This window comes from Phyllobates terribilis, unplaced genomic scaffold (genome assembly GCF_046119375.1).
Source record: "Phyllobates terribilis strain yellow unplaced genomic scaffold, ASM4611937v1 Scaffold_1__5_contigs__length_1240528914, whole genome shotgun sequence".
Classification (NCBI taxonomy): Eukaryota; Metazoa; Chordata; class Amphibia; order Anura; family Dendrobatidae; genus Phyllobates; species Phyllobates terribilis.
In genome coordinates, this window is record NW_027362761.1 from 699,885,483 (window position 1) to 699,899,800 (window position 14,318).

The 14,318-nt window shown below is 42.3% G+C and overlaps 1 protein-coding gene across 1 annotated transcript in view; it reads left to right on the top strand.

The window, feature by feature from the left end:
* Positions 1–14,318, top strand: part of R3HDM4 (R3H domain containing 4) — a 74,257-nt gene that overhangs the window by 45,241 nt on the left and 14,698 nt on the right. The window contains exons 4-5 of the mRNA XM_073685550.1: positions 406–523; positions 8,904–8,989. Coding sequence (XP_073541651.1) covers positions 406–523; positions 8,904–8,989 — 204 coding nt within the window. The remainder of the gene's footprint in view (positions 1–405; positions 524–8,903; positions 8,990–14,318) is intronic.

A 14,318-nucleotide genomic window follows, 5' to 3' on the forward strand; every position in this document is an offset into this window, starting at 1 on the left:
GTTTTGAGAGTGTTTTTTTTTTTTTTGTCTGTTCCCTGCTGCTCTCTCTTCCTCTCTCCTCTCCATAGAGGATAATGGGCTGTCATATGACATCTGCAGTCTGGCTTCTCTTAACAAGACAGGCTTGAATGCTTTCTCCACAGTGGATGTTGAGTTCATGAGGCAGGGGAAGGGAAAGAAGTGTCTTATAAGTGGAGAAGGAAGCCGATTTTCTCTGCGAAGGTGAATTACTACGTTTCTCCCCACCTGAATTATTTTTATGCAAAGCTTGCTGGAAATACAGTTCAGTGTAAAGTCTAATGGTAGGGCAACCTTGAGCGATGCATTGCATCGGGGTGTTATGATTTGTAAGTAAATATTCTTAGTTATTTCCATTTTACAATGACTATCTCTTCTTCTGAACAGATTTGGAATGATTTCATGAACCGATCTGGGGAAGAGCAAGAGAAACTGCTTGCGTACCTTGATCAGAAAGTGAGGAAACCTAAAGAGAAGGTTAATAAATGCAAGGATGAGAGGACAGGTATTTCAGTGAACCTTTTTTTTTTTTCTAAATATCAATTTCATAGACAGATTTCATATAAGCAGTGACTACATGGTGAAAAACTTTTCTCTAAAGATATTTTACGAAGTTCATCTTAACTTGTACTGCTGATTTTATAAAAAAAAAGAAAGAAATAACACCCGGGAGCACAATTTTCATGGAGTTAGATCAGACACTAGTTTTTGACTAACTTTTCTCTTCAGAATTCGAAAGTGACCCCAGTTTTTCTCTATCACAACAATTATTTAAGCTACAAGATACCCTCCGTTTCTCTCCAAAACCATACAAAATATACATACAATGCAAAAAATAACCTGCATGTAATATTTAAAGCTATTTTATTCATACAGAGGATATATTGTTACAGTCAGACATATTGTGTGCTAGTAGTAAAGGTAGGTAGCAGTTAGGGTGAAAATTTTCACTTATAGCTTTTCCTGGAGCGTTCAATCTCACCTGATACTCCAACAATAGTCAGCCATCCTATGAACATCCCATCTACCCTGATACTGAACCCTCCATGACCTTCAAATCTTGCTGGAATCGTTCACCTTGCTCTTCACTGACTGCACCAAGGTTTTCAGGGAAGTTAGCAAGATGGCTATGCAGAAAATGCACCTTGATGTTCATGTTGCAACCAAGCATTTTGTACCTCTGGACAATTTCAGTGTAATTTGTTTGCTTGTGTATTTCCAAGAAGTATTTGATAACCAAGCATTCTTTTTGATAGTGTCCCAATGAAATGTTCATCTTTGAGCTGCTGAACCTGTGGTCCATCCAACACACTGACCTTTATTTATTCAAATGACCGACTAGGAAATGCCAAAATGAGGTACCGTATATACTCGAGTATAAGCTGACTTTTTCAGCCCATTTTTTTTTAGGCTGAAAAAGCCCCCCTCTGCTTATACTCGAGTGTATACTTACTGTACATGTATACCGGCTGTTGAAGGTGGTGGGGGTGTTGCGGTGGTGGAGGAGCGGTGCACAGGCAGTAGCCTCTGCTAACGCTACGTGTACCCGCTGCTAAAGAAAATGAATATTCACTCCTCTCCACTCCCATGGGAGTGGAGAAGAGTGAATATTCATTTTCCTTAATAGCGGGCACATACTGTCACCGCAGCCCACCATGTACCACTGTCCCCCATGTATCACTGCCTCAGTAACCGCAGCCCTCCCATCCTCTCCGCCATCTTACCCGCCTTCCTCAGTTCTCCGATCTGGGATCCTGCTGCAGCCATATAATCGCTGTCGGTGATGACTTGCACCCTGCAGCCATGGAACAGCAGCACGGCCTGGGCCTACGGGAGGCTGGTGATGGTGAAGATGCAGAGCTCTAACGAGCGCTGCGCCCCAAAGAGCCACCTGAGCTGCGCTGACAGTTCCCAGTCCGTGCGGTGAGGTAAGCAGTGGCTCCCAGGGTTCAGCTGCAGCTCCCCACACACGAGAGGAGCCAGGAAGAACAGAACCTCCCGCACTGGCCACCGCCTCTGCATGAAGCTGTACATGAGCTCCAGACCCAGCGCCACAGCCGCCGCCACACTGAGCCGCCTCTAGGACACTGCGGGGACCTTGACAACGAGGGGAGCGTGAATATACCCGCAGCTCACCTCTGTGATGTCATGCGCTGCTCAGATGCCGAGATCAGCTTCTGGCAGAACAGGACGCAGCGCTGGAGCAGAGGGAAGAAAAGTGAGTAAGTGTTTGTTTATTTTTTTTGTGTGTGTAGTGATGGGGGGTCATGCATACCAGGATTGGGAGATGAGGGGTGCCATGCATACCAGGATGGGGACATTTACCAGTAGCTGCTGCATTGCCCACCCTAGGCTTATACTCGAGTCAGTAAGATTTCCCAGCTTTTTGTGGTAAAATTAGGTGCCTCGGCTTATATTCGGGTCGGCTTATACTCGAGTATATACAGTACTTGAAACAATCTCCTTCAGTTGGCAATGCTTTAACAAATTGCTTCATGAGGCCCAGTTTCATGTGAAAAGTTGGCAATATAATGTTCTTTCCGTCAGCAAGTGGCTCATGTAGAATGTTTGCGGTCAGTTCCTCTTTGCCCAATGCTTCTCTCGAGCTCTGCTGTCCTACATGCACAGATAACAAGGATACTTGGTGTATCTGTGTTGCTGACCAAGAAATAAGCATACTATTTTAAGGTCAACACAGATGATCCAATTGTGTTTGTGATATTGCAACAACTCAATGACTCTCTATCTCTCTGTATTATTCACAAAGAAAAACTGAACAGCCATTTAGGACTGCACCAAATTGCCATTGTGGAGGAGAACCCACTTTTTAAGCTCTGGTTTGAGCTATTGCTAAACAGTCGCCATTGATTTGATTTATAGATTGGAATTCACAATTCCTCAATTAACCCATGTATGTTATGGCAATACACAAAGCCAGTGTCCCTTCTAAAGCATTGCAGAAATGCACTTACTCTGGATCAAAAGTAGGATACATTTGCTCCTCTTTCAAACAAGTTTTCCTCATGCAGTCTTGATGCTAGGAGTTCTCTTGACTTTTTTGATAGTCCCAAATCTCATGCCAAAGAGTTCAAGTCCTGCTGGTCAAATCCCTCACAAACTGAGACCTTACCAATTTCAAAATCCTCATCATTGCCAGAATCCTGTTCATGAAAACTGGGCAGTTCAAGGAAAACTGGCACTGGGATTTCAGCTGTATGAGGCATTGGACGTATAGCTGATGGTAGACTAGGCTACTCTATTTTATTTTTCTTGTTATATCCCAATGTTTTCACCAGGGCTGTGGAGACAGTAAGCCAAACCTCCGACACCAACTCCGACCCCCTCATACATGGCTCATGTTTTAAGTGATAAATTTACTATAGTAAAATGGTAACATCAGGCTTTTAATCATTATTTTGATACAATAATCAAGCCATTTAGATGGAACACGAAATATATTTATTGGAATATAACTTTAGAACAAAAAAAAAAATGTTTTGAATGTTTACAATTTGATACACTATGTAGTAAGTGAGGGGTGGGGTTCAACAAAAACGTACTGAATAACATTTGTGCAGTCTATGAATTTGTTCTGAGAAATAGTATCTCCTCCATCAGATCCTCCTTCATAGATGACCTCAAATCTGATCTAATTATTTTAAGGCTAGAGAAATTTTTTTTTTTTTTTTCTGTGCCAAACCTGACATTTACATGCAGCAAAATGGCCCGCGCATGCACAGTAGCCTCTCTAGTCTGCCGATACACGCTACTGCTCAAGCACCACCAGTGGTGCCATATTGCTGCAGGCAAATATCTTTTTCCTTCAGCAAAACGGCAGCGCTTGCGCAGTAGCATCTATCGGAGTGGGTGGCGGGGACATTTTGCTGCATGTAAATTTCAGGTTTGGCACAGAAATTACACAGGCAGTATGTAAAATAGTAGGCAGTCACTGAAGGCACAGTGACCGGTCAGAAGGCCAGAGATAGGCATACATAAGCAGAGCACAAGATAAATGCCCTCCCCAAAGCACAAGCATCTTATTATCTCAGGAATGAAAATTAAAGATTACACAAGAACCACAGGACAGATTTCATCAACCAATGTATCATATTAATCAGTGTAATGTCGCCCACCTGACAGTGTGTGGTTTACTAAGCACAATCCTGCTGACAGGTGTGCTTGAAGATGAGCTGTAGAGAAAAAACCTGATGTGAGGGTATGTGCACACGATGCAGAAATGCTCAGGATTTTTTCCTGAGCGTTTCTGCGTCTCTCTGGCAGGAAAAAACGCATGCGGATTGTACATGCGGTTTCCTGCCAGGGACATGCGGAAATGAAGCGGTCTTCGCTTTCATTTCCGCATGCGGGTTGACAAGCGCTTCCCAAGCGATTTTAGCATCACTTGGAAAGTGCTTGTCAACTTCACACTATATAAATCCATGCAGCCGGCATGGATTTATATAGTGTGTGATGTCAAAAAATAAAAAATAATCTATACGTTACCATCTGATGGCCCCCGGTGTCCTGCTTCATCGGTCCCGGCTGCCGGCAGTGAAGACTGTAGGACCTTCCGACGTCAGCGTCACGTGACCCGTCACATGACTCTGACGTCAGCGAAGGTCCTTCATTCAACCGCGAAGTGCACGGGAAGCCGGCAGGACGCAGCGCGGGCCGTCAGAAGGTGAGAATATATATATTTTTTATTTTATTCTTTTTTTTTTAATGATACCTGGGTCTGGATGAGAGTCCTCTCCTCCACACCCGGGTACCATCCGCACATTAGACCGCATGAAAAGCGCATCAACATATACAGTGATGCGGATTCCATGCGGTCTAATGCAAGTCAATGGCGGCAAAAGAGCAGCGTTTCCGCAAAATTAATTGACATGCTGCGGATTTTTGACCGCAGCGTTTACGCTGCGGAAAAATCCGCATCATGGGCACAGCACATGCGGATTTCCATTGGGGAACATTGCTGCCCTTCTACCATGCGTTTTTCATGCGTTTCCGCGGCGTTTACGCAACTGCAAAAACGCCGCGGAAACGCATGAAAAACGCATCGTGTGAACTCAGCCTGATAGAAGAAAACTAACCACAGTTTTGAAATTAGCATGCCTATTTTAGTCTAAATCAGCAGATAAATGAAACTCAACAAAAATTATGTTCAAAATTGTTCCCCAGTAGACTTGTAGGTACCATTTGAATATGCTTGTAAGCAGAGGTTGGAAGGGGTTTTTTTTTCTCTCTTCCCCCTACCCTTCTTCCAAGAGCCATTATTTTTTTCAATCCCCATAGCTGTATGAGGGCTTGTATTTTGCAGGACGAGCTGTGCCTTTGAATGACACCATTCATTTTATCATGTGATGCACTGAAAAGCGGGAAAAAAAAAAATTCCGAGTGCGTTGAAATTGCAAAAGATTGCAATTACTTTTTGGGGGTGCCCAAACTGCAATCCAAAACCCAGTTATTTATCGCAAAGTGCCAACACAGCAATTTAACCTGAATACTGAGGTTTTAGTTTAGAAAAACAACTCCTAAATTAGTGCGCTATAAAGTCTATAGCAAAGACCTTGTAAGCACTGCACTTCAAGGCTAAGATACTAGCCACCGATTGCAGAGGTCTGTTCTTGAGAATGGAGAAGATTTTTAATCAAAGTAAAATTGCAAAATCGTTTTTTTTTTTTACAACCACTTTGCAATTGTAACACTTTATTATGATGAGAATAACCCTTTAAGCAGGGATGTCAAACTGAAATGCACAGAGGGCCAAAGTTAAAAGCTTGGACAAAGTCGTGGGCCAACCTTGATATTTTATTTTAAAATAAAAAAATCTACAAGTGAGGAAATTTTTCTTTATCAAATATAAATTAACTTTTGGAATTAGAGTGGATTAATATGTTATGTAAGAGTAGTAAAAAGCATATGGCCCAATGGCCTAATTTAAATATGTAATAACTAAGGATTAAAAACCTTGAATGAAACAAAGTATGATGCAAACAAAAGTGCCCCCAAACACAGTATGATACCCCCACAGTGAATTCCTCCACAGTACCTTCCACACGCATAGTATGACGACCCTACTATACCCCCCCCCCCCTTCCTCGATCCCCCAACAAAGAATGGTGACCCCATCACAGTATAAATAAATACTCACCTCTGCTGTTCCAATGCTGATCTGGTCTCCATGTATCGCAGTCCTACCTGTGGGCCCATGCGCCATCCCCTCACCCTCCTCAGCATGCGTGCTAACGCATCACTAGCGCCGCGGCCACTCTCCTCTGAACGCGCGCTCTCGGGAGAGTGACCGCGACGCTAGTGAAAGGGGGATGTCGCGTGGACTGAGGAGCTGGCGCGCGTGCCCACTGAGAGCTCTGCATGCCCCCTCGGGCACACGTGCCATAGGCTCATCACCACTGCTACAGATGTCTGGCATCTGTGTTGAGGTGTGTGTGTTTTTTGTTTGTTTTAAAAAAGACTTTGCTTGTGTCGCCATTATCCATGACCTGTAACGCTTTAAATTTTTAGGATATTGGCGCCCTGGGCTGACGTTTTTACTGATACTATTTGGGGGCAGATACGATGTTTTGATCACCTTTTATTGCATTGTCGTGGCAGCCAAAAAAACTTACCATAATTCTGGCGTTTTGACTGTTTTTGGCTGTTACGCAGTTTACCGATCAGATTACTTCAATTTTATATTTTGATCAGACTTTTACAAACGCAGCGATACCAAATATGTGGGGTGTTTGTTTTTTTTGTTTGTTTTTTCTTTTGATTTTTAATGGGGCAAAATGGGGGTGATTTTTATTTATTTTTAGGTCTCTAAAAACTTACAGTAAAAAGCTATTTAATAGTCCCCCTCAGGGGACTAATGGTGAAAATTACAATCTCCTATGAATGCCAGCTACAAGTTGGCTTTCATAGCCCATCGGCACCCTGCAATCACATGGACTGACTCACCCCCTGCATGTGTGTGTTAAATGCCGCTGTCAGATTGACAGCGGCATTTAACAGGTTAACAAACACCTGTGATTCATAAAGGCACATGATGGCTGATTAAACAAGCAATCATCTGCTGGGAAAAATGTGCATCAGTCAGGGACGTGACTTAAATGTACGTTCTGTGTTGTGAGCGGCTTAAAGCACCACTCTAGCTTTGTGCGTTGTGTTTTGTTTTTGTGTTTATTGTTTCAGCGCTGGAGTGGTGTTACTAAACGAAGGTCTCTGACCCTAGTCTTATACTTGCCTGCTGCCTTCTTCATCTTTATTGGTGCCGCTCTGGTCCTGTGGTGCCATCTTGTGACCACAACTTTTGAGAGGCTGAAAGTCAGAAGTAACGGTCACTAGCGCTCAATGTAACTCTGTGAGTCAGAACAAGGCTCTCTCAGACTTGCATTGAAAAGTGACTTCCGGCTTGCCCAGCAACCACTGGAGCGATCCACCAGGTCACAGACTGATGGAGACTAATGGGAGTGGCAGTGATAGAAGGTGAAAACGGCAGTGGATTTCAGACTAAGGCACCTTACACAATAAGCACTGCAATAGAATAAACCGCTGGTGTGGTGCTTTTAAAGTTAATGCACAAATTTGTAGTAGATGTTTGAGTGAAATGTTAAATGTGCTACCTAACTGAATGCTCCTGAAAGATGTCACTTTTTGAGATTTTGATCTTAAAGGGTTGGTCCCGTACCTAAAATGCCCTTTCTAAATATTTTATGCCCTATCCATTTTTGTAATTTTCTTTATTATAAAATACTCTACACTACGCCTCTCCCTATCCAGTTAATACCTAAAATGTCTTGTTTTTTTTACTTCATTTCCTGTGACATTCCATTTGAAGGGGGAGCTTCTATCACCTCCCCCTGGAATAGGACATCAGGGGGCAGCTCTGCAGTTACTTGGTACAGTTTCTTGCATCGCTGCCATCTGAAGATGTCCTGCATCCATGGTGAGAGAAGCTGTGGGAGATGTGAGTGCAGCTCCAGCTCTCTGATCTGCTGCAGCTCTGGGTCCTTTCTGTAATCTGCTCCTGCCGTGGTGCCTTTTCAGAGAAAATATCCCTTGAAAACGAGCAAGGGGAGAGAAGAGTCTCCTAGATGGGGAGAAGCCAGTGGGAGCTTATTTATGCTATATTTTACCTGAAATGCAGCAGGACTTCATCCATGGCCACCACTCCTTTCCACTCTGAGAGAGTGGTGGTGGTGCACACATTACCGCAGTACATACTGCAAGTAGCTGTCATGCATGCACACCACCCCTCCATTCACTGTTCTTTTGACTGGTGGGAGTTCTAGCAATCAAATCCTGATAATACAATTATTACCTATCTAAAGATAGATGATATAATATTTGTAGGATTACCTCTGTAAAGTTAGTTGAAAATGGCCCTGCCCATGCCTAGCTGATCTAGCTCTCCTAAAAAGCTGGGTCATGCACAAGGGACCCTGAGATCTTGTGATCCTGACCTGCATTTGTTACAAATTTTGTATGAGTATTGTATGCTGCAGCAGCGGAGGATTCATTATAAAGCGCTTCAGGTTGTCTGACTTTAAGAATGGCATAGTAATGGCACGGGTCTGAAGTGCAATATTTAAAATGCAGCAGGTTAAACACTGGTTTTGGCTTGCATCTAGCAGTGGATTTGCTTCTGAATTGCTTGACAATATGGTGTCTAATATTCTGAATGACATTTCTATTAACCATCTGTGACAGAATTTAGAGCTATTAGGCTATGAAAATCACTTTGTAAAAATGGAGTGAGAAGTGGACATTCACTTTGAGATACCCAGACCTAAAGTGCTGCAGTGCTATATTTTCATGTGTGCTGCAATTAAACTTCATTTTCTACAAATCTGCTCCATTAATGTCTGTCTTCTGCATTTTAGAGCATCCTGCTCATACCCCTGAAGAGTGTTATCGGCGAATAAACCGGAGACTACGCTGCACCTTGAAAAGACGTCATATACCAATGGTTAAGAATGATTTTGTTTTTTTCTTGTGTGAAAATTGTGTTGGCTATGAATGGGATAAAATGAAGATTTAAACTTAAAGGGGTTGTCCAGTCTTAAAGCGAACCTGTCATCAGGATTGTGCTCAGTAAACTACATGCAGTATCCAGTTGGTGCAGTTACACTGATTATGATACCTTGGTTGATGAAATCCTTCTTGTGGTTGTTTAATCTCTGCTTGCACTTTGGAAGAGATAATTTGGAAGAGCCCGTGCTCTTGGGCGACCTGTGCTGGGGGCTTTTCTTGGTTCTCTGTTCATATTCATCCTTATGGGCTTAAATGACAGGTCACTAATCCTTCAGTCACCTGCCTCCTACTTTAAATACTGCGCTTGCGTAGTTGATATTGTGGTCTTACCAAAAAAAAATAAATTGGGCAACAGCAAAAATGGCTCCGGCGGGTGCGCTTGCTCAGTAGCATCTATCTGCAACTGATAGATGCTCCAGCACAAGCTCCACCGGCGCCATTTTGCTGCAGCCAATTTTTTTTTTTCCTCCAACAAAATGGTGCTGATAGATGCTAATGCGCAAGTACCACTATCGGCTGTAGATAGATGCAACTGCGCAAGCACAGCCACCACCGGAGCCATTTTGCTGAAGTTCAATTATTTTTCAATAAGACCACAATATGAACTGCGCAAGCTCAGTATTTAAAGTAGGAGGCAGGTGACTGAAGGATCAGTGACCTGTCATTTCAGCCCATAAGGATGAATATGAGAACAGGGCACCAAGGAAAGCCCCCGCCCACAGGCCGCCCCGGAGCACGAGCATCTTATCTCCAAACTGGAACTGCAATCAAAGCTTACATAACCACATGACTGATTTCATCAATCCAGGTAATCTCTTTAATCAGTGTAATGGCACCAACCTGACACTGCATGTAGTTTACTTAGCACAATCCTGATGACCGATTCGCTTTAAGCTGCAATTCTACAGTCTCTCTGTGACTGAAGACTTGTGAATCCTCATATGGCGCGCGCTGTGAGGATTCTCTGGTATCAGGAGCGGGCGGTCATATAACCGCAAGTATGGAAGCTCCAGGCGACATTCTAACTAGATGGGTGCAGCCTTGCTCAGTGCAAGTGTATTGAGCGAGGCTGGAAACAGTCTAATCGAACTTTGGCCTCGAGTATGCATATCACATACTTTTCAGTCACAAGACTTGTAGCTCAAGACCAGACAACCCCTTTAATTCTTGATTAATCTAAAGGGGTTGTACACTACTACCACAACCCCTTCTCGATTCTGAATGTTTGGCGCCGATTAAATAAAAAATATACTCTCCTCCCGACTCCGTTCCAGTGGTGTCAGCACTTGCGTTGCCATGACATTATTGTGACACATGAGTCCTGCGCTCAATTATCACCAGCTTTACTATCCCGATGTTCAATACGTTTGAAGATGAACAGGAAACAAGGGATGTGGCTGCTCCGACTTCCTCTTGATGATCGATTTTTTCCGAAGACTGGAACAGTGGTGCCAGTGCTAATTGGTCTAAAGCTGGCGTGTCATAACAACCGCACGTGAGCCTGGGAACATGAGTGCCAACACTGCTGGAACGGTGCCGGAGGGGAGTGTAGGCATTTAATTTATTGGTGCCAAACATTCAGATCGAGAAGGGGTTGTCCTAGTAGAAAAACTACCCCTTTTTAATTAATTTATTTATTTATTTATTTTAATTCAAGGGCAAATTTTTGAGAAAATGTGGCTGGGGGAGTAAAATTTTAGATTTGTTTTTAAAGTAGATCAACACCCTACACTTTGAAGCATAATTGCATGCAGATTACCATTGGCTGTAAAGGGTAACATATTTTAATAAAAATTGGCTAAAAGCCTGACTCAAGCCGAGCATAAGACGCATTTACTAAAGAAAATCCAAGATTCATAGTCAAAATGTATTACTTAAAGGGAACCAGTCATGTAAAATCAATCTATTAACCTGCAGATACGGGGGTTAATCTGCAGGTTAATGGCGTTCTGACACCGTGTGGTGCTGGCCATGAGATCCCCTTTGCTGGGAGAAAAATTAACTTTATTCCCTCCCGGCAGAGCGCACCCCGGACTGATGGACAGAAGACTCTGACATGTAAAGTGCTGTGAAATATGTTGGCACTAGAGAAATGTCATTATTATTATTATTTTTCTGTAAGGGGAAGGAAAAATATTCTTCCAGCTGCCGCCAAAGCATGTGGTGGTTGTTTGTTTTTTTTTCCTCTTATTTTCAGATCTTGCTATAGCTGCTATTAAAGACTTGTCAGCTTTATTCATTGTACTAGCAGTCACTGTTCATACAAATGTCAGATATAGGGCTCATACCCATCTGTGTTAATAAAATAGGTCCGATGTTCCTGAAAAGTCAGACAAGTGTCATGCAAGTACAATGGGTTCCCCCCCCCTCTTTTCACCTAAATCCGTATGCAATGTGATTTTAACATTCAATTTTACATAGAGTAATTCTGTCATTTAAAGATAGCTTTCTAAGTAAATATTTTTCAACACATAGAAATATGTGAGTAAGATATAATCAATGCTTTGTGTGTAGCTTACTGTACATGTATTTAAGTAATTAATGAAAAAAATTGCGTGAGGTCCCCCATAATTTTTATTAACCAGCTGAGGGAACGCAGACAGCTGGGGGCTGATGTTTATAGTCTGGGACGAGGGTAATAAACATGGAGCTTCCCAGGCTATTAATATCAGCTCACAGCTGTATACTTAGCCTTTACTGATTTATTAAAATGGGGTACCCTCCCCCCCTTAAAAAAGACGTGGGGTCCCTCTATAATTGATAAACGGCAAAGGCTAGGCACCTCTGTATGCTGATATTAATAGGCTACGAAGGGGCCATTGATATTGGCCCCCTCCCAGACTAAGAACCTCAGCTCTCAGCTGCCCCAGAAATGGCGTATCCATAAAATGTACCAACTCTAGCGCTTTGCCTCCGCTCTTCCCACTTGCCCTGGTGCGGTGGCAAGTGGGGTAATGGTATTGACGTTAATGTCGGCTTTGTATTGGCATCTGACATCAATCCCAGGGGGTTTGTAATGGAGAGGCGTCTATAGGACGCCCATATTACTAACCCCATAGTCTATTCAGGAAATTTTATTTTTTACAATTTAAGTCATTTTAATTGAAAGACACTGACACCTTTATTTGAAATAAAAAAAAAACCTGATTTTTCCCCATTTATTATTGTAAAATAAAAAAAAATCACCTGTCCGACAAGAAGATAATCCATTTGTTCCACGATTCTATCTCTACTACATCTAGATCCCTTGCTGAACGGTGGCATGATGCGACTGTTGAGCCTGACAGCCAGAGGAGACCCTGAACTGCGCTTTATAGCGCAACATCAGTAACTCGCGGTGACGTGAATAAGTTGAGCGGAGTTGATGGCAGATAAAGTCCGTTAACCTCACAGACTTCAGCACTAGCGTCGTGAGAGAAAATCTGGTGTTCGTGTTTTTCTTTCAGTGAACCCCTTTATCCCAAAGACTGTTTGCACGTTAATGACGAGGCCAATTTTTACAATTCTGACCACATTCAGTTTGAGGTAATAACTCTGAAACGCTTCAACTGATTCTGAGATTGTGTTTTTTCGAGACATATTGTACTTCACGATAGTGGTCAAAATTGATTTGATATTACTTGCGTTTATTTGTGAAAAAATTGGAAATTTGGCGAAAATTTCACAATTTTCGAACTTTGAATTTTCAGACCCTTAAATCATAGAGATATGTCACACAAAATAGTTTTTAAATAACGTTTCCCACATGTCTGCTTTACATCAGCACAATTTTGGAATCAAAATATTTTGTTAGGAAATTATAAGGGTGTTGACCAGAGATTTTCTCATTTTTCCAACAAAATTAACAAAACCATTTTTTTAGGTACCACATCACATTTGAAGTGACTGAGGGGTCTTTATGACAGAAAATACCTAAAAGTGACACCATTCTAAAAACTGCACCCCTCAAGGTGCTCAAAACCACATTCAAGAAATTTATTAACCCTTCACGTGCTTCACGGGAATTTTTGGAATGTGGAAGAAAATGAACATTTTCGACTTTTTTTTTTCACAAAAAAGTTACTTTAGACTTTTTTTTTTTTTTTTGCAAGGGTAACAGGAAAAAATGAACCTGAAAATGTGTTGTGCTATTTCTCCTGAGCACGACGATAACCTATATGTGGGGGAAAACCACTGTTTAAGTGCACGGCAGGGCTCGCAAGTGAAATGGCGCCATTTGACTTTTTGAATGTAAAATTTGCTTGAATAATTAGTGGACACCATGTTGCATTTGGAGAGCCTCTGATGTGCCTAAACAGTGGAAACCCCCCACAAGTGACCCCATTTTGGAAATTAAACCCCTGAAGGAAGTTATCTAAATGTGTGGTGAGCACTTTGAACCCCCAAGTGTTTCACAAAAGTTTAGAACGTAGTGCCGTGAAAATAAAAATTGCCTTTTTCCACATAAATTATCTTTTAGCCCCAATTTAATTTTCACAAGGTAACAGGAGAAATTGGACCCCAAAAGTTGTTGTGCAATTTTTCCTGTGTATGCTAATAACCCCATATGTGGGCAAAAAATACTGTTTGGGCGCATGGCGGGGCTCGGAAGGGAAGGAGTGACTTTTTTGAATGCAGACTTTGATGGAATGGTCTGCGGGCATCGTGTCGCATTTGCAGAGCCCCTGATGTGCCTAAACAGTGGAAATGCCCAACAAGGGCCCCCTTTTTGGAAACTAAGCCCCACCAATGAATTTATCTACGTGTGTGAAGAGCACTTTGGACCCCCAAGTGCTTTACAGAAAATTATAACATGGACTTGTGAAAATAAAAAAAATATTTTTTTTTTCACAAGTGTCATTTTTGCCAAAAAAAACAAATATTTTCACAAGGGTAACAGGGAAAGTGGACCCCAAAATTTGTTGTGCAATTTCTTCTGCGCACACATCCCATATGTGGCCAAAAACTACTTTTGAGGCACAGTGCAAAGCTCAGAAGGGAAGAAGCGACATATTGGAGTTCAGATTTTGCTGGGCTGGATTGACGATGCTATGTCACATTGGCAGAACAGCAGAACCCTCCCATAAGAGATCCCATTTTACATGTGCTTCACAGTATTTTACACCATTGGGTCGTGAAGAAATAATTACGTTTTACCACCAAAGCTTTGTTTTAGCCCCAGATTTTTAGATTTTCACCAAATGGCACCAAAATTTGTCACACAATTTTTGCTGAATGCAGAAATACCCCATATGTGGCTGTACAGTACTGCTTAGCCACACTGA